This window comes from Dermochelys coriacea, chromosome 7, assembly GCF_009764565.3.
Source record: "Dermochelys coriacea isolate rDerCor1 chromosome 7, rDerCor1.pri.v4, whole genome shotgun sequence".
Classification (NCBI taxonomy): Eukaryota; Metazoa; Chordata; order Testudines; family Dermochelyidae; genus Dermochelys; species Dermochelys coriacea.
Window position 1 is genome coordinate 22,814,823 of NC_050074.1, and position 21,043 is coordinate 22,835,865.

Below are 21,043 nucleotides of genomic sequence, written 5' to 3' on the forward strand. Positions count from 1 at the left end.
GCTTTGCAGTTCAGTCCTGCTTGATTAACAGCAAGTGTAAAAGGTCAGGAAACTGAGCTGACATATAGGCACATTTCCAGTTGAACTGCACCCATGACGAGTGGCAAAGTTCAATAATGACTCAGTAGGTGGCACTCTACTACTGAACCAAAACACCCAAAAGAGCTGTGAGGGGCACTGTAATGCTGGAGGTGCAACATTTTGGCTAAGACGACAAACTGAGGTCCTGATCTCATGCGGTTATTGAAGACATGGTCCATCCTTCAGTAGCTTTAGTGCTGGCTGGATGTCATGGCTAAATTCCACCCCTGCTCATTTCATTTTGGCTCTAGGAGAGGAGGGAAAGCTTTGGAGAAGTTATTCTTCATTTCCTGTCCCAAAGTACTACAGAGTGTTCTTGGAATGGGGAATCATGAATCAGGTCCCAACCTACAGGTGGCTGCATGTCAAAGATAGGAGAACAATCTTCGCCTGTGCTATACCCATAGGTACAGAGTGTGCAAAGCAATAGAGATGTGTTCCGTCACAGGCCAGAGCCAGGCAGTGCCGATGCTAGGAAACACCCAAAGAAATACATTCCAAATAGACGGACTGCCTCGCAACATGGATAGGGATGCAGTGCTACACATGCTGTTCCCTACTGCCCCTTGTTCCACAAAGAGGGAACACAATGGAGTGGGGGCTGGAGGGTGAGGGTGAGAGAGAGAGAAGAGAATTTACAGCAAGCGGGGGAGAGAGAGTGCCCAAGAGACTGGTGGAGTGAGGACTCTGTATTAGATAAGAAGATTTTGCAGCATGATTCACCACAGCTAGTTCCCTTTTGGCCAAGGCTTTGTCCCCTTCCAAGTACTTTCAGAAAAGCCAAAGTCATTCGACCCCTGGCCTGAAACAAACAAGATTTTTAATTTACAAACTGTGATTGGAACTATTCCTATCCCTATTCCTGATGCTTATTGGGAATTGACAGATTTTCACTGCTGGCAGGGGCCAGAACGAGAGTAAGGAGCAATTCTCAAACTCAGGGCTGAAAGCATCTCACGGACACAGTAACCATTAGACAGTTTATTGTTCTTAGGAGGGAGCCTTGGAAGGAAAGGAATGTGTCTGCTGGTGTTAAGGACAAGCTAGGAACAGTTAATCCTAACAAGCAGGTCAGGGTTGCTTCCCCCAATACTTCAGATGCCTTTCTCTGGAGCACAAGGACAAAGGCAACAGCACTTGAAACACAGAATGCATAAGTGAAACCAAAACTAGTGCGGAGTTAACTGGGCCTTGGGTCACATGGGCCTCTAAGCTATGTGTCCTGCTGTGGGCACTTATGTTGACAGGCTTCTTTTCACAATGAACGAATATAAAGGGTGAAGCACATTTGGCAGAACAGTGCTGCCCCTCAAGCCCTCCCCCCGCCCCAACTCCAAAAACATCCAGTGAGACAGATACATGCAGACGTTTAGAAGAAGAATTGTGTCGTTTTCTTGGACTGCTACAGACAGAAGGCACCGATTTTGGTCAGCATAAATCCGGAAGGATGCTGGGCTTCCAAGGGCCTCTGTGGTCCCTGTGCTCTGCTCTTTGGTGGCTGCCGGGTTTTATTCATCATTAACCAACATTGCCTGGGAAAGAGGGAAAGAAGAAGACAAAGGGAAGAGCGGGCTGGTTAGTTATTCAACTGCTGACACTGGACTGTTTCTTTCTGAGATGAAGGAGTAACATGGGCAGGGATGAGATATAGCTCACACCCAGACAGGAGAAACAGCACCCTTCAGAAGATTATCAGGTATTCCTGGCTGCAAAACAAAGCAAGATGTGGGGGGAAACAGGGATCATAGAAAAGGTCACTGAAACACCCAAATGGCAGAGGAAGAACATTTCAAAATGTGCAACTGGCCCCTCACCTCTTTCCACTCTGTTCCACCCAAAATCAACATGATCACACCCCAATTTAAAGGTCTGTAACATTTCAGGAGGGAGAAGTTAAAAATCCCAAAGCTCCATTTGCTTCCTGATGAGCTTTGAATGAAGATTCTGGAACTACACAGGGTAGCTCTCAGTAGCAGAGATGTTCACACTGCCATTAAGCTTTCCTCTCAGCCTCTAGCAAAGTCAAAGTTGGTATGAAGGGGAGGAATGAACCCAGTCCCAGCAGTTCACTTGCTCCAAGATTGTTTTCTGGATCGTCACCCCTACACATTGTGAAACAACAACAGACCTGGGTTTCTGCTCAGGCCAAGAAAGATTTCTTCCAGGTTCTCACCTAACACCTCGTCAGCCCTTGCACCATGCAGCTTCTGGGAGTTAGTGGCAAGAAACCCCAAACCAAGCTAAAGCACATTAAACCCTCCTTGTTTGTCCTTAGGGCTGACCCAAACTAAGGCTGCTTGCTAGGGGGTCACTCCCCATCCCCTACAATCTCTGCCTGGCTGACCCCATCTCCTCCTCTGATAGTGGAGCTGGAACAAAAGGAAACACCTTTTTGCCAGACTCCTCTGATAACAGGTAAGAGGGGAGGTAACTTGTGGCCTGATTTGCCACCTTTCTGGAATCTTGGGTCCCACAAATGGTAAGGCTGACCCTGGGACAAATGAAAGAGGCCCAGGATCAAACATGAGGCACAAGCTCTGGTGAGGGGGACAAGAAAAAACTTGTCCAAGGAAAGATTTAACAATGGGGATATAAGGACTTCGGTGAGAAACAGCAGGTCTCTAGCCTCAGATTCAAGAGTCAACGTTCCCAACGTAAATCACACTGGAGACGGATTATTTTTTCCATCATATATTTATACAGTGCCCATCATGGCAGCAACTTGGCCTCTTACTGTAAGTGCCAAACTGACACATAGACAGATCAGGATGACAATAAAATGTCTGTTCCTGCCTTTTGATGGGCCTGGGCCCTGACCCTACCCTGATTAAACAAGGCAGTTTACTGCAGGCCACCATGAACCTTGAGCTCTGGTAGACCAGAAATAGCAAGTTCCCCAGGTGAGGGCTCTCCACTGACAATGAATTCTCTGACAGTGGCATTGGAAAGCTCTGCTCCAGTAAATCAACAGCAAGAGTGATGATCCTCCCATGACGGTCCATGGACAGGTGGGAAGAGAGGCTGCAGTCTCTCAGCTAGGCAAGTTCCAGATCAGCTATGGGGAACAGTACAACACCCCATGGCAGGGTTGACAATCTGGTGCTGTGTTCACTATCTAGGCCCAGCAGGGCTTGGAGCAGTTTGCTCAGCCCCTATGAAGCTGAACACTTCCTATCAATCTATACATACACACACTCCACCTGACACTTGAACAAGTGCAGACAAGCTTAGAAGGGAACAGCACCCTATCCTCCTTACAGACAGTCTGACATGAGAAAGATAGAGGATGAAGAAATAGAGGGTCCCACAGACCAGTCTCACCCCCCACCAAAGTTTGAGGGACTTTGGCTTTTAATCTGAGTGACACAAACCATCCTAAAACCCGGATCAACCTCATGTGCTTTGTCCCCAGAGGAATCTTTTAGCTTTTTTGAACCCTGGTTTCTACTTACACTCCATATTGTGCTAATGGTAAGAGAAGACAGAGGCCACAGAAAACCTGCGGGTCTGTTCAAACCCTTTTTAGGATATCATGGTGGCTGCAGCACATGCCATGGTCTCCCTGTCTTTACTCCTACTTCTCTCATTTCTAGAAATTAAAAGAAAACAGCTGTCCTGTAATGAGCTCCTACCTCCTCCCCTTCCTGTGGATGACAGCACAGCTGATGCCAAGTGAAGGCTTCCCCGTATCAGCAACAGCAGCATCCTACCAGCCACACATTCAGCAAATTGACAGTCTGTCTAAACTACAGTGAAAAGCGTGTTGATGGAACTAGTTATGTTGGTTGTCTCCCCTACTGGGTAAAAGCATGAGGACCATTTTGCAGGGCAAACAGAACCTAGACATATTTAAAGAACCCTGCTAAAGCCAGATACAGAAAGAAGGCTGAGTGACTCATGGATGATAGGGGTCTCACACAGCAATCCAGAGGTTCAGGCTAGATTTGAGCTCTATCCCCCTGTCTGCCTGGTGGTCTTCCTTATGGGAGAAGATGCTTTTCCTGCAAGCACTGGCCCAGAAAGGGGGGTCCTTACAGGAATGATGTCACTGTGCCAGATAATGTTCATCTGGCAGCTGGTGATGTCACTCCAGCAGTAACCTAATAATAGGCTCATGTATGCTGACTGGGTTCCTGCAAGGGCAATTATTCAGCCCATACCTTCTCTACATCCTCAGTATGCTCCTATCTCTAGCATTAAGGAGTGGGAGGGAGTTGGTAGTGATGTGAGGATAAAGAGAAACGTTATTTGCCAAATTATCTAGTCAAAGCTTATCAGGAAATCATCGATATTACTTGACCAGCTCTAATTTCTCAAGTAATTTTCCTGATCATTAGAAAGTTAAAGTTTTATATTCAACAGTACATTTTAAAAACGGCAAAGTGCAATAAGCAAAGAAGCAATACAATTCACAGTAAAATAATTCATTATATTCATTCTGCAACATTTTAGTTAAGTGTCAAGGAATGCTGCATTCTTTAATAAAGCCACTAATGCACCAACTCACCCTTCAATTATATTTTAAAACTTTTAAAAAGCACTTTTTCTTCCTACAGATTGTGATATCAGTTATTTTCATTTGTTTTTACTTGCTGAGAGAAAGACAATTAGCCAGCACTTACTGATTAAAATCAAATCCATCCAACCCCAAACCATCTATGCACCTCTAGGGATATATCAACCTGAAGGTTAAGAACCATTCCTAATCCTAGAACATCACAGGATCCATCTCAGAGGGGTGGGGGGAGAGAATAGAACTTGATGAAACTCCTTGTCTAATAAGCATTGGGCTCCAAAGCTGGCAGGGTGCAGAACAGAGCTGCCCACCTGCTTCCTGCCATGCAGCTCGCATCAAGGAAAGTTTCTATGAACAAAGGCTGCAGTTGGATAGCACTATCAATCAGCCAAGGCTGCTCCCAATGGAGGCCTGATACAATTACATCTAAGATCAACACGCACTGGATGGAGTGACTAATTAATTTCTGCCCTCCTAAGAGGGTATTGTATGTTGTGCTGATGAAGGTTATGGGACTGGCAGTGCTTGGAGACTGAAGTACTCTCAGCACATGGCTGATTGGATACAGGGAAGCCTCTCACAGCCATGACCACTTCACTGCTTGGCACAGAGACTCAGACCCACTCTGAAAGCATTTACCAAAGCAGCACAGACCAGTGCTATCCTGTCTCCAGTAGCATCCAGTGACTGATGCGTCAGAGGGACAAGGAAACCCTCTTAATATGTACTTAGGTTCCTTTTACAAAGAAAGCAAAAAACATGGCCTCGTGTATGAGCTGGCTAATGTGTACACCATTGCTCCTCCTCAATGGAATCAACTGTGTGTCACGAACCCTGTACTGTTAACAGTTAATGATGCTGGTGGCCTGTGATTTTGGTGCCAGAGATCAAAGTTCTATGACCATAGCCACTGTAAAGCTATAATCAGTCATGATGTGCTGCACAGTGAAAGCCCGGGGGAAGGCGTGGGGCGGAGGGGGTCTGATTTGTTACAACATTCTATGCACATACACTTACAATGAAAGTAGAAATTGTCTCACTTATCATAGGCTATCCAATTAAACAAACCGCTGGGTGCTTACCCTCCGCATCCCCACAGTATGCCATTCTAGATTTCACTGAATGAACCAGACAAATCCCTCACCTGGCATACACAGCATTCCATCCCTACACAGGTCCAGGGCAAGTTCAAAGCCAGTCCAAGTCAGCTAGCAACCAAGCGTTGTTCCTATGCGACGGCTGTTCAGTGGCCCACAATGAAATGAGTTTGAAGCTTCAGCTCTGGCACTAAGTATTCTCCTTGTTACAATTTCAGTAGTGAAGCCAGGGACCAAATGGGCATGGAGACCATACTCCCTGGTCACACTTGGAGGCACAAGGGGGGAGCTTGCCATGCTGCTGCCCAGGATATACATGATCTGTAGATGGAAGAATTCAGTCTCTAGGGCTGCCAGTCTAGCATCTGTAAACTAAAGTATGTGTGTGAATGTATTATATTTATGTACCTCACACACACAAGAATACAAGATAGTTCCTCACAACTTCAGCTCTAGCAGGGAAGGAAATTTGTCCAGTCTAGAAAGCATCTCCAGCTTTGCTTGTCTCTACCTCCCCTCTCCTGACATGCAGCAATCTGAACTACTAACCGACAACTCTTCACCACTGTGAGGCTTTGCCCCTCAACCAACAGCACTGAAAATCAGCCAGCTGCTAGGCTTCCAGTCTGTCACCTACTCTCCACCCTTGATTCCATCAGGGTGGACAAGAAAGGGTCAGGCTCTGCAATCATTTCAACTCAAGACATTTTGTCCTTTCCAAGGGCGTGTTTAGCTGTGGGGAGTGGGGGCTCCCCCCTACTCATCCTAGTACCAACGTGGGGGGCCAGGTAAACCCAGCAACAAGGTTTTCTAGTGCTGCTCTATTATCTTCCTCCCTTTTATTCTCTGCCCTGTGCGGTGCCTGCATCCAGAACGGTAGCCAGTTAAGATCACTTGGGTCAGTTTAGAGCTGTAGTGGGGAATCTCTCCCCCTTAGCCCCATCAAGGCTGGGTTGATCTAGCTGCCAGGGTCCTGGGGTTGCCTGGCACTCACAGGCAGATGTGGAACGTTCTCAGTTGACTGCCTCATACCCTGTGAAACTTGCTCCCTCTGGTGGTTTGCCAGAAGCCATGTTTGGCAAACCTCAGCACTGGGCAAGGCACATTTGTTAAAATTAAAGCCTGAGCAAACACCAAGGCAGCAAACCCTGCCATTTGCTGGGTGACTCTGATGGACAATATTTTACATTTGTTTTAATATTATTTTCAGTGCTCAGGTTCCATGGCAACAGGATCAGGATTGCCAGCCACAAGCCAAATCTCTAGGATCCCCCTTCTCCCCTGAATCCCTCCCCCAGAAGGATGGTGGAGAAAAAGGGGAAAGTGGATGTTTTTAGCTTCTCCCCATGGTTGTAGCTGTAACCTCATGCCACAAACCTATCAGTGGACCTCCTTGAGCAGGGTACAATCAGCTGGGTGCAGAACATTAATTCCTCATTGCACTTGTGCAGCAGATGCTGACACCTGCTGCCTTATCTTTAGCACTTCTGAGGAGCTTTCCCTCTCCAGAGAGCTTTACAAACATCAGTTACCTTCCCAGCATCCACCTCGTGGAGATGGGGAAGTGTTATCCTTATTTTACATGTCGGAGACAGGCTCAGAAATGTTAAGTAACTTGTTCAAAGCCATGCAGAGGGAGTCAGTGGCAGAGCTGGAATTATAGCTATGGAGTTCATGGCTCCTTGCCCTATGCTCATACCATACCTCTCCACAGCAGCCTTAATACTGGTGCACATGTTGTCTGCCTTTAGCCAGCATGACTGCAGAAGTGTTTTTCACTTTTGCTAACTTAGAAGAAAAGAAAAGAAAAGAAAAGAAAAGAAAACACAAAAAACATTGCCAGTCCCAAGATGGGTATTCAAGGCCTTTTTACTGGCTAAGGCATTTGCTCCTGGACTATTAGCACCTCAAACTATTTTTAGGGGCATTTGTGTCACTTTGATTCGATGTATGCTGCAGGTATTTTTCAGTTATGTGCAATTTGTATTGTTGCATTCAGTGTACGGTCTATTCCAAGGAGCAGCTGTGCTGACAAATGGATCAACACACTTTTATGCCATACACTTACTGCACAATAATAAAGCAGCTTGATACCTCCTCTCTATCTCCCGTCCTTCAGGATAACACACAGTCCAAGGGTACTGGGGAGGTCCGCTTTCCTTCTCGCAAAGATTTGGATTAAGAGGGGGCAGGAGGGTATTTAAGCACCAAGAAAAATAGTTAATTCAATAAACAACCCACGAGTTCTGCTTCCTCATCCCCTACGCCGTTAATTTTTTCCAGTAGCTTTGCAGAGACAGAGGAGGAACAGAAATAACTAGCTTCTGGCCTACTTTACTCCTGGATATAGAAGTAAGCCGGCATGATGGCAGAATGGAAAGCCTCCAAAAAGGTACAAGGTATTGTGGGGGAACCACAGAGAGCACGTCAGCATGGAAGCCCCCCCACTTGGTTTACACAGCCTGATGGAAAAAAGGAAACAGATCTTCTCTACTTATTTTATTTTCTCCTTGACTTGAGAGACCAGATACACTGTTTGCTTTGCTCTGTCACGCCACTACACCTCCTGTCGTTTGTGTACGACTGGAAGATGGAGTAAATCACTAGCTCCACTAATCTCTAGTTGTTCTGAGACTCACCTGTTTGTTCATGCATTATAACATATTGATTTCCAAGGCACAATCACTCATCATTGTTCTAACTCAGAAAGAGCCCTCATCATTACACCTGCTTTATAGGAAATGTTTTTCCACTGGCTGAGAGTTTCTGCAATTCCGAGAATGCTGTAAACAAACAAACAGACTCCATTTGGGGTCCAGTCCGCTAACAAGTCAGCAGCCCCAACATATTACTACTGCAGGGAGTACACAGCTTTTTTTATTGTGGACATGAGCTGGAAAACGAGAGGAACAAACATAATTCTGTGAAGGGTCACTCCCGAGAGAATGATTGCTAACTTATTGCAATAAATACCGAGGGTGCTTTTTGGTAAATTAATGTCCATTGCATTTAATCTTGCTTTCACCATTAAGAAAGCTCACCAGGCTAGAGCGATGTTCCTTGTGCCTGGCATGCAGACTCCAGCCACGCCTAGGAGGTGATGCAAAACGAGAAAAATTTAGAATAATTCATTTGTGAACTCCTCTTCGCTCCACCCATCATTAAATGGATTTGGAACAGGGTACATTTGACAATTATTAAAAATATTTTTTATTTTTCAATATAGACTTACTGAGGGATGAAAATTGTATAATGAGCCCTTCACTGCTAGATGAATCCTGTTGTTCTGATGCTGGTACCTGCTCAGAGCTTAGCACCTACATCTCCCTATTATTCCAGTCCTGAATCCTCTCATGTCTCGGTCATTGCACCTCAACTCTTCTATGAGGCACTCTCTGCTATTCTAGCCCTGTGCCCCACACACAGCTCTGTCCCTGCACTTCAATCCTGAACTGAAATCTCACCTGCTATTCCTATGCTGACCCCTCCCCTGCTCTGCTAGTGCCTTGCCTTGCTATTACAATCCTGAACTTCTTGATCCAAAAGTGCCATATCATGATGAATTCTGTCAGTCACTAATGTTTTGTAATATGAAAAAGTATCTGCTATTAGACAAGACTCAGACCAAGCTCATTTGCCTTGTAATTTAGCCCACATTTGAAGCCAGCCCTTCTAAGATAAAATGCTGGTACATCTGCCTATTACATCACTTAGTTCTATTGACTGTGCCAATATCTGAACTGCAACATCTTAAAGAAATATGATGTTCCCCCTCTCTCTCACCTCTGCAAGAATAGAACCTTGGATCCCAGAGGCAGCGTCACAGCACACACAGCTAAAGGGGATGGGGAGGACTTATGGCTATTGTCTTATTTGTTTCATACAGTATTTAGTTCATTTTTAGACTCTGTATATAACAACAATCATCAAGACTAGGTAAATGAGTCTCCCGTATGGCAGCACAGAACACTAATCATCAGAACCCAAGTCCAGGGCTGGAACTTGCAGTTTATTGAATATTTTTGTTCAGACACTCTGCAAGTGTCAGTACTACATCTTATTGGAGGAAAAGGACATACAACTGCTGTGAAGTGGGGGCTGAGTTTCTAGTGGCATGAAATGGCTCCACTAGAGTTGGTCAAGATTGCTTCAAAATTAATTTCCCATTTGGATTGTGACCTCTCTCTTTACAACCAGACACAATGATTCCGCCTTGGATGAAGATAATTACATCCCACTATACACATTAGAAGGTACAACCACAACAATGCACTTTATAGGAACAGACTGAGAGAAAGGAATGTATAGGGAAAGGACAGAACACTAGATATTCCTCTCCCGTGCAACTGGAATAATCCCTTGCACCAGTGATGAGCTGCCAAAATCTTAACAACGGGTTTCCTCCTCACCCCACGAGGGGGTCATTGTCCACCCCCGCACCCCAGGACTCCTGCCCCATCCAACCCCCCCGTGGTCCTTGACGACCCCCCCCCAGGACCCCATCCAGTGCCCCATCCACTCCCCTCCCCTGTTCCCTGACTGCCCCCAGAACCGGGCAGGAGGGTATCATGGGCCACCGTAGTGGGTGCCCACCCCACCCCTAAGAGCCGGAGGGTCCTGCCGGGGGGCGAGGTGGAGAGTCCCGGAGGTGCTTAACTGGGGCAGCTCCCAGAAAGCATCTGGCAGGTCCCTCTGGCTCCTAGGGGTGGGGGCACGTAGCTGGAGGGGAGCAGGGGGAGCGGCCGCTCCCCCACTGATCACATCAAAAGTGGCGCCTTAGGCGCTGACTCCCTGGGTGCTCCGGGGCTGGAGCACCCACCGGGAAAATTGGTGGGTGCAGAGCACCCACCAGCAGCTTCCCACCCCGCGCCTGGCCCCAGCTCACCTCACCTCCGCTCCGCCGCCTCCCCTGAACCCACCGCCCCGCTCTGCTTCTCCGCGCCCCCCCCCGCCCCCCAGCTTCCTGCGAATCAGCTGTTTGGCGGGAAGCTGGAGAGGGCTGAGAAGCAGGCCGAGGCTTCCCACTCAGGCCGAGGGTGAGCTGGGGCGGGGAGTGGGGCGGGGAGCTGCTGGTGGGTGCTTTGCACCCTCCAAATTTTCCCCTTGGGTGCTCCAGAGCTGGAGCACCCGTGGAGTCGGGGCCTAAGGTGCCACTTTTGGCTGGTTAAATTTAGAAGCCCCTTTAGAACCGGTTGTCCCTCGCGGAACAACCGGTTCTAAAAGAGCTTCTAAATTTAACAACCGGTTCTAGCAAACCGGTGCGAACCGGCTCCGGCTCACCACTGCCTCGCACTCTTTAAGCTTGTAGTTTACCTTAAACTCAGGAGGGATAAAGGAAATCAGTAGTTACCTGACGTTTTCAAGAGCAAAATAATTACAACTTGTGCAAATTCAACCCTAGTTTTAGGTGGGATTAAAAGAAATGTTGCTAATACTTATAACTGCAGCCAGGGGAACAATACTCACACTTCCAGAGCCAAAAGGAATAGAAAATCACCCCAGTGATGCAACATAAAACTTTGGTCCTAGAAACCGTAACCCAAAAGCATTAGTGAAGTAAGGAGAGAGGGTAGCAATATTGTTGCGGGTGTAGAAAGGTTGTGGCTGCAGGCACTTTTAACCACTGTTGTGTTTTTACCTTGCTCAGAGCAGATCTAAATGAAACAGAGTATATATAACTTGGCTTCTTACCATTGCTACAACCAGTTGAACTGAACAATTGGACCAACAGTGGGAAATTAAAAGAAAAAAAAATACTAGTACAGACACGGCCAAAGAAACTTTGTGGATCAGTCTTGTCACCTCTCTATGCTGCCATTTCCCCACATATAAAATGGGGATAATATTTACCTGTCTCACAGGGGGTTGAGAGTGACAAGGTGGGTGAAGTAATATATTTTATTGGAGCAACTTCTGTTGGAGAAAGACACAAGCTTTAGAGTACACAGAGCTCTTTTTTAGGTCTTGGAAAGGTAATCAGAGCATCACAGCTAAATACAAGGTGAAACAAATTGTTAAGCATAAGGAGTTAACACAAGCTGCAAGAGACCATTCAAGATGACATGGGCAATTAACATCTCAGCAGCTGTAGAACAAAAGAAAAAAGAGGGTTAGCGGGTTACAGATTGTTTTAAAGAGACATAAAACCAGTGTCTCTACAAAGTCCATGGATTTTAGTAAAGTTATGAATGTAAGCTCCCAAACTCATCTTTTGCCGATGTTGTGCAGGTTTCCTTTGAGGACAAGGACTAAAAAAATCAGACGGAGAGTGATTGTTTTGTGAAAAGTGTTTGCCTTGGGATGATAAGGCAGAATCAGTGAAATAATTCTTTTAGTTCTCCATGTTAGTTTGGTATCAGAGTCTGTGGTGGAGCAGAAGTTCAGTTCCTTGGAAAATACAGATAATTCATCTTAAATTAGGGAATTCTTGATAAACTGATGATGTTGGGACGTTGTCTATGTTTTCCGCCTCAAAGAATCCTTTGACAACAAAGATGACATCATCCACAAAGATCATGTCCCCACTGACAATCATAGGAAAAAAGAATAATCTGACAGGCCACCCCCAATGGACACATACTTGATCATTACATTGGGTTTTGGTTTTTTTTTTTGTTTTGTTTTTTTTTTAAACTAAAGCAATCAATCAGACCGGAATCTGTAACAAACATCACACCCACGACCCTCATTCCACCAGAGGGAAGAGCTATAGAGCCCCTGAAATCCAACCACCAGATAACAATCAAACCAACAGACAAAGGGGGTGTCATCATAGTTCTCACCCATGATTATTTTGTCAACAAGGCCAACCCAGAACTCTCTGACACCACCTACTATAAAGAACTCAGACAAACTCGCACCACAATTTACCCAGGAGTTTAAGAATATCAACAAATCCTTCCCCAAACAACTCCAAGAGAAATTCTCTAACCTCACCGCCCAAGAACTCATCCCAGGGACCTTCTATATGTTTCCTCAAATACACAAATCATATCTGGCCACAGAACTCTTACTGAGGGAATATCAGGACTCATAAAAACCATCCTCAAACCACTCACCACACAGAAGTCCATTTTCCTCCAAGACACAATTGATTTCCTCTAGAAACTCGCAAGATTAACAACCTCCCTCGGAACACCAACCTTGCTTCCATGGATGCAATCTCCCTGTACACCAACATCCCTCACCATGATGGCATCACTGCCTGCCTCAAACATCTACAAGACAATGGACAACACTCAGGTATCCATCCCAAACACATAGCCAAACTCATCCATATCATCCTCACCCATAACCATATATTCAAAAATAAACACTTTGTCCAAACCATGGAAACAGACATGGGTCCTAGGATGGCTCCCCAATATGCCATTCCCTGCATGGGCCACCTCAAGAAAGAATTTCTGGCAAAATGCACCTCGAAGCCAAGGATATGCCTGAAATACATCAGCGGTATTTTCACCCTCAGGATAGATTACCTATACTCCCTCAAATTTCCACCACAACTACAACCACCACCACCCATCCATCAGACTGTCTCAAGAACACTCCCAAGCCAGCTATCAATATCCTGGGCACCATAATCAGCTTCAACAATGTAACCCTACAGATAACTGTATACAAGAAACCCCTGGATCACCACACTCATCTTCATAGATCCAACTATCACCCCAGACAGAACAAGAAATCTGTTGTCTATAGCCATATACTCAGACATCATAGAATATGCTCTGAGGAGAAAGTCTGGGATAGACACCTTAACACACTTAAAACCACCTTTGCCAAACAAGGACACTCCACCAAAGAAGTAGATCACATGATGGAATGGGCCAACCAAATACCTCAGGAGAACCTGCTTCAATACCGGGGGGGGGGGGGGAGAAGAGGGATAGGGGAGGGCGGGAAGAACCTCAATGACTACACACCCTTAGTTGTCACAAGAAATCTTCCCCAAACTCCTCTTCTGGCCCTCAAACAATCCTCCAACCTCACCAACAGAAGCAAGCTCCCCACAGACCCAGGACACACCCATTCAAAGCAGCACCACAGCCTGCCACAACAGATGAAAACCCTGTAGACATACTTCCACTGCTATGATGATCAACACCCACCATAACACACCTTTCAAGATAAATGGGTTCTACACATGCCTATCACAACACACGGTGTACTTCACCCAGTGCATCAAAAATCCCAACAACTATGCTCTTGAATGAACTCTCACAGAAAAACGATAAGACACAAAAACATCTTATCACCCATGGGCAAACACTTTTCATAAAACGATCATGCCACATCTCACCTCTCAGTCCTCATCCTCAAAGGAAACCTGCACAACACCATCAAATAGCAAACCTGAGAGTCTAAATTCATAACTTCGCTAGATAGTAAAAATCATGGACTAAGGCCATGTCTACGCTTACAGACTTGCAGTGGCACAGCTGTACTGCTGTATGAGTGCTTGTGTAGCTGTGTTATGCCGATGGGAGAGAGTTCTTCCATCAACTGAATAAAACCAACTCAATGAGTGGTGTTAGCTATGTCGGCAGTAGAGCGTCTCCCGCTGACATAGCACTGAGCACATGAGCGCTTATGCCAGCAAAATTTATTTTGCTCAGGAGGGTGTTTTTTAAACAACATTGAGCAAGAAAAGTTTTGCTGACATAAGTGCTAGTGTAGATATGGCCTCAATAGAGACACTGGTTTTATGTCTCATTACAACAATCTGTAACACACTTACTCTCCTTTGTCCTATACCTGCAGAGGTATTAATTGCCCACTTCATCTTGAATGGTTTCTTGCAACATGTGTTAACTGCTTATGCTTAATTTGTTTCACCTTGTATTTAGCTGTGACATTCCACTTATCTTTCCCAGAGCTGAAAAAGAGCTCAGTGTAGCTCAAAAGCTTGTCTCTTTCTCCAACCGAAGTTGGTCCAATACAGTACATTACCTCATTCATTGTCTCTCTCATATTCTGGGCCAAACACGGCTACAAACAAAACTACAAATCACAGTGGATTGAGAGATTGAAGTAAATAGTTGGAATGTAGTTCAAATCTCTTGAACTAAAGGGATAAGAGAAGTACAAAGCACATGATACAAAACAGTATAAAACAAAACACCAGTAAACTGCATCTCTGCAAGAATGAGAACCAAACCAGGCAATGACTTCTGCAGACTTCTGGGGAAAGGAAATAGGAGGAGAGAGATTGACTCCAAGATATCGAAAGAGTATTGGCTTTGAAGCCTGTAGTTTGGACATCTGAATTCAGAATGTCACTCTGTTACTTAATAAATCTACTTCATCCCAGCAAAAAAACATAAATGGGCAAGACTACAGGAAAGAAATAGAGGAGACAAAAAAGTCAGACATGCAGAAATTCATTTTGGGATCAGTTTACCCTTGGACCCCTCAGGATTTCAGATTCATGAGTGTGTATATATATATCCAATATTCCAAAAATAATTAATTACAGATTCTATGCCGGCATTACTTTATCACAGGGGTGGGCAAACTATGGCCCCCCTCTGGCTCCTACGTGCTCCAATAGCCCCCTGCAATGCTCCAATGGAAGCCGCAGGGGCAATGCCTGAGGACAGGGCAGTGTGCATAGCTGCCTGGCCGTGCCTCCACATAGGAGCCGGAGAAGGGACATTCCACTGCTTCCAGGAGCCACTTGAAGTAAGCGCCGCTCGGAGCTTGCACTCCTGAGCCTCTCCCCACAACCCAACCCCCTGCACCAGCCCTGATCGCCCTCCCGTCCGCCAAACCCCTAGATCCCAGCCCGGAGCACCCTCCTGTACCCCAAACCCCTCATATTCAGCCCCACCCCAGACCCTGTACCCAACCCCCTGCCCCAGCCCTGATCCCCCTCCTGTCCTGAACCCCTTGGTCCCAACCCAGAGCCCCCTCCTATACCCCAAACTCCTCATCCCCAACCCCACCCCAGATGGAACCCTCCCCTACCCACACTCTACTCCCCCGCCCTAGCCCAGAGCCCCCTCCTGCACCCCTGAACTTCTAATTTCTGGCCCCACACTGGAGCACGCACCCCCAACCAGAGCCTTCACCCCCACACACACCCCAACCCCAATTTTGTGAGCATTTGTGGCCCACCATACAATTTCTATTCCTAGATGTGGTCCTTGGGCCAAAAAGTTTGCCCACCCCTGCTTTATCATGTTCAGAACCACTGATATCTGTGAAAAAGCTCCTTTAAATAATTTTTTTCCTGCCTCATTAAATGCCATTTGACTGAGTTATAACTAAAGTCAAATGAACACACTCTAGCCAGACACAAGAATTTTAGATTCTTTATCCCCCTTCCATTGATCATTCAGACTCTCAGCTCAGTTCACTCACTAGACTTCCCACAGAATTAAATTCCATAGTGCATTAGTGAACCAGGCAATTCTGATGCTGTCCAATTTTGATGTCATTGGGAATCCATGTTAATCTGAAACCAAGCCCACTAAGTCTGGTCAAGACATGACTTCCTCTGAAGCACTGTCATTCTGATAAAGAGAAAATACCCCCTGAATTTCTTCTGTATCCCTAAAGACTGTCCAACTTCTCTCCTGCATATCCTTAACCCCTCAAAGCTCCAAACGGCAGCCATTGGCTGGAAGATCAAGGAAAACAGGATGCTGTTCTGTTCCGAGGCAGTCAATGCTGCTCCTTAATCACCCATAAAGGGTGCTCAGAAGCCGTTCTTCCCTCCATTTCCTATTCTGCTCACCGCCCTTGTGGCGCTGTTCCATAACTAATCATTGGATACATTATTAAATTGATGCCTCCTTCTTTCCTTTTCAAAATATCACGTTTATCTTGTGAATTTCAGTGCTCATGAAAGTAGAGACAAGTTCGCAACACCCAGACCCATGTACAATGTCAGCAGTTTTTATGTAAACTTCACCACCACACAACTCTGGCACCATGTCTCAGTCCTGTCCTGTAGCATCACCTGCTACATCCCATTCCGAGACTCTCCTTAGCAGAGGCTGAAAGTCTTGCCATACTATGCAGTGGTTCTTTGATTAATAGGAAGTAAGGGTGTTTAGAGGTGAGAGAGCATGTGTATGATTCAGAATTCCTGGGTTTTATTCCCAGCTCTCCTACAAACTTCACTGAATGACTCTAGGTAAGTCACTCTCTGCCTCAGTTCCCTCTTCTGTAAAACAGGAATATTGCTACTTACACACCACACAGTGGTCCTGCAAGGGTCTCAGTGCATTAATTATTTGCCACTGGAAGATGCTAGAGAAGTACAAATTTTTACCACTAAATTCTCTTGGGATTTATTTCCACAGCAAGATTTGAACTCAGGCTTCAGAAAGAAAAAGCTAATGCATTAATTTGCTCTGTTACCCAGCACCCTTCTGTTTTGCTTAAAAAGACTCCTGCAAAGTACTGTGTATTTTGATTACCACTTCAGCTCCGGGATAACATTTTTACAACTTGCGTAAGGCTAACTCCTCTCCAGTCCAGCCTCATATATTGAGTGCACACATGCGGGCAGGAATGACTTCCCTAGATATCCCTCTTCTGTGCCTAATTCTATTTCTGCTCAGTGATTTAGTGAAATTCCACCCAGAAGTATTATGAGCTCAACTGGCTTTATTTGTTTAACAGTTCCCATTTTCATTAAACTGTTGCCATTCGGCAGCCAGTAATTTTATTTGTATGATAGCTGTATTCATCTCATGCTTATGGGTGTTAACATCGATTTCTCTTCCCCTTGCAGAGAGAAAGGGTGCAAGCAGAGAGTGGAACAGAGGCAAGGCTGCACTCACAATGCCTATTTGCAAGTAAGTAAGGAGTATAACCTTCCCTACCTGCTTTTATAAAACACCTACCAATGACTGACTGTTTGGCGTCAGAATAAATAATCCAAGGGTGAATCAGAAAGCTATTTTACACAGAGATTAACTGAAATGCACAACCGTAAGAGCTGGAGATGAAATACCCTCCAAGCAGGACTGACTCCTTCAGATCAGTGCTGCAGCACTTCAACACTGGAAACTTATCTATAAAGCTACCTAGGCATTTATACCACATTCAGCTCCTGCGGTATCCAACAGTGCCTAGAGACTTGATTAGAGCACAAGGGGAAGAGTAGTTTTATGGTCTTGTCCACACTAAACCCCTGATTGATGGGCCTCTGCAGAGCTGCAATAGCCAAGCACAGGAATGTAACAGGCATTTCTCATCATGTTTTCTGATGTGAACAAACTGACAAACTAGGCTGCAGCTGAAAATTAAACTGTCTACTTCCAAACCCACACCTCATTGGTGGAGACTCCAGCATTCATTCACCAAATTCAATCGTTTCACTTCCTTACATTTGCTGGCAGATCCTGCCTTTCTACTGTGTCAAGGAGCCAGGAAACATGGCAACCTGGGTTTCTCAACTGGCACATAAGGAAGACTTGGCACCCATAACAGGAAATGCATGATCCACTGGATCACTGATGGGCATAACACAAAAGCCTGAATAGAACAGGAAAGCTAACAAATGGATTAAAAATGGAGAGGTGCTTGGCCGTGCACCCACATGCAGATGCCCAGCCATGAACCAATGGTAGACTTGACCAGCTACCAACTCAGATGCATGCAGACACTAGGCCACACACATAGTTGTCATTACTCCTTGACACTGCAGCAAAATGGTTTTGTATAGCTGACCATTTTTATCCAACACACCCAATGCTATTAAACATAATCACATACATTGTGCTACAACTCTGAATGCAGCACTAACAAGTGAAGGGAGAGCAGCAACGACCCTGAGAAACAAGGATGTTTCTCCACCTATTGCCTCCTCCTATACAAGTCAAATCCAAGCCCATTTCCAAGATTAAAATCCATAAAAAAAGCAGTATTTCTCCACATCCTCTCTCTTCCTCAGGTTGGAATGTGACACTTCCTGGTTATGAGATGGAGGCAGCTGGGATAAGACACTCGGGCTGCCTAAATTATCATCTCCCCTTTCCATCGCTGCAAACTTCTAACTCCAGATACATAGAGTGGAGACCTGCTGCCATTTAAAACCATCTTTTACAAACAGGACCTGAGGTGGGATGTTTAACTAGAACAGTTTAAAATGCATAAGAGACTGGAAAAGAAAGCAACACTTTATAAATATACTAGGCAAGTGTCTTGTGGACACAGCTCAGGCCGAGGGTATTTTAATTTTTGACGAATGGTGCTCGTTGCGTCTTGTAATTTCCCTCACTGTGGAGCGTGTCTGTTTGTGATAGATACCAGCACAGCTGCTTGGGTGTCCTTTTATCTGCAGAAAAGTATTGTCTGTTTGGAACCAACTCATCCCGAAACAGGAGCCCCTGAGGGAGGAGAGAGAGAGAGAAGGGGATGAGGGAGCTGTCAAGTGGGAATACATCAATGCTTCTGATGTAAAGGCTCTGGCAAAGAACAGGCTTCATTCTTCAGCTGAATCCTTTCCTCACCCCTCCCTAACCATTCTTTACCTGTAGCACTAACACCTACTTATCCTCTTTCCACAAGGCCTAAACATTTAAACAAATTATTTAATATTTGCATCATGATAGCACAAGGATTGAGGCTATGGGCTTGTACAAATACACAGGAACACACACTTAGCCACCTGAACATCTTATAATCCAAGACAAATAACACAACAGAGAGGAGACACGGAAGAGAGGTACAAAATCAAGATTTACACACCTTTTGTATTCGGGCAGAGACTGTACATATCCCCACTTGCCTTTGATGAACTGGCCAATTTCCTCCAGGCAAAACAAACCATCCAAAATATTTTGCTTTCCTGTAGAGCCTTTCAGAAGAGGATCTCAAAGAACATACAAATATTAATTGAGGCTCATAAAATCCTGAGATATGTGCTATAATGAAAACAGAGCAAACTGACTTTTCAGTTCAGGGGCTGCAAAAAAATAAATAAATAAAATAAAATAATAATAATAAAAAAAAAATCAGTTCTGTTTGAACTGAAACTGAACTTTTTCGTTACAACAAAAACCCACAAAAATTTAATTTTCAAACAAAATGTTTTGTTTGACCCAGTTTTTTGTTTAATTTTGGGTGAGGATCTGGGTTTGTTTTCTTTTTCTTTTTTTTTAAACTTTTTTAATTAGCTAAATTCTAAACAAAAACACAGTTTTGAAGCAAAAAGTTGAAATGTTTCATTTCAGAATGGTCAAAATTAATAATTTAATTTCAAGAGTGTCAAAATGGTTTGTTCTGATTTAGAAAAAAATCCCCATTTTTTTTTTCAGACTACACTATTCATCAAATTTGACCCAAATTCACAAATAGCTTTGGTGAGCTGAAAAAATGCATTTTTCAGTGAAATTATTCATCAAAAAATTTCACCCAGCTCTAGTAATAACCCTACAGTACAGATGAGGAAATAGAGGCAGGGACAGATTAAGTAATTTGTCTATGGAAATATAATGAGTTCAGAGGCAGAGCCTAGAACAGAATCCCTGGGACTCTGGCTCCCTGCTCTAATCAGTACTTCGCACTCCATCCCAGAGGTAGGAACAACACACTGGAGACCTAGGCCCCAATTCTTACTGTAACCATCATACTGCCTCCCTCAAGCAAAACAAGAATCTTGAATTAGTTATTTTTTAGAAAAAGAAAATTATAGTGATTAACTATAGCTAGGGAAGAAAATACTCTTATTAAAACATGATTTTTTCCAAAACAGTGTTTAGAATAGCTATTAATATTTCACTATTGCCATAATTATGAATGGTGTCCGAGTGGAAACAGCCATGTACAGTCACTTCCTGTTTAATCTAGGAAATGCAGCTGCCACATGAATTCATGGAAAAGTTAGAACTTTCAAAAAGTTTAAAAAGAGCTATGCGATTTTAAAATATACCAAGCTACTACTGAATACAGCAAAACTAATTATTATTAACTTAAAACAGAGACATTTTTAATATTTAACTCATAGTATTGAAAGCCTGAGCTTTCCCATGTGTCTCATCTGGATTCCTTCAATCCTACTCTGGATCACATCATGAAGATGGCAGTTTTCCATTTGATTTTACTATATTTAAGACATTCCCAAATGTGAGTGATTTTCTCTTGTCATGAATGATCAGACTTCTGTTCACACTGGGAGTTTTCCTTTAAAATGGATAAAGTTTGCAAAGAAGTTTCCACCCAGGTTTTGATAATGTGGTTACTCAGGCGTCAGTGGGGACACAGGTAACTTGGAATCTGAATTGTAAGGTGCTGGCCTTTGCTGTACAACTGGTACCACTATGAAAAACACTAAGGGCATGGCTACACTGGAAACTTCAAAGCGCTGTCGCGGGAGCGCTCCCACAGCAGC

General features: G+C 44.7%; 1 protein-coding gene across 10 annotated transcripts in view; it reads right to left on the bottom strand.

The window, feature by feature from the left end:
* CHCHD6 (coiled-coil-helix-coiled-coil-helix domain containing 6) overlaps nucleotides 1-21,043 on the bottom strand; it is a 202,524-nt gene that overhangs the window by 27,320 nt on the left and 154,161 nt on the right. For 2 of the 10 annotated variants that reach the window (XM_038409076.2, XM_038409075.2), the window contains one exon: nucleotides 1,050-1,613. The exons of the other annotated variants lie outside the window; for them this stretch is intronic. In XM_038409076.2, the coding sequence (XP_038265004.1) occupies nucleotides 1,590-1,613 (24 nt within the window). In that variant the 3' untranslated portion in view covers nucleotides 1,050-1,589. Of the gene's footprint in view, nucleotides 1-1,049; nucleotides 1,614-21,043 lie in introns of those variants that run through there. 10 annotated transcript variants of the gene reach the window in all.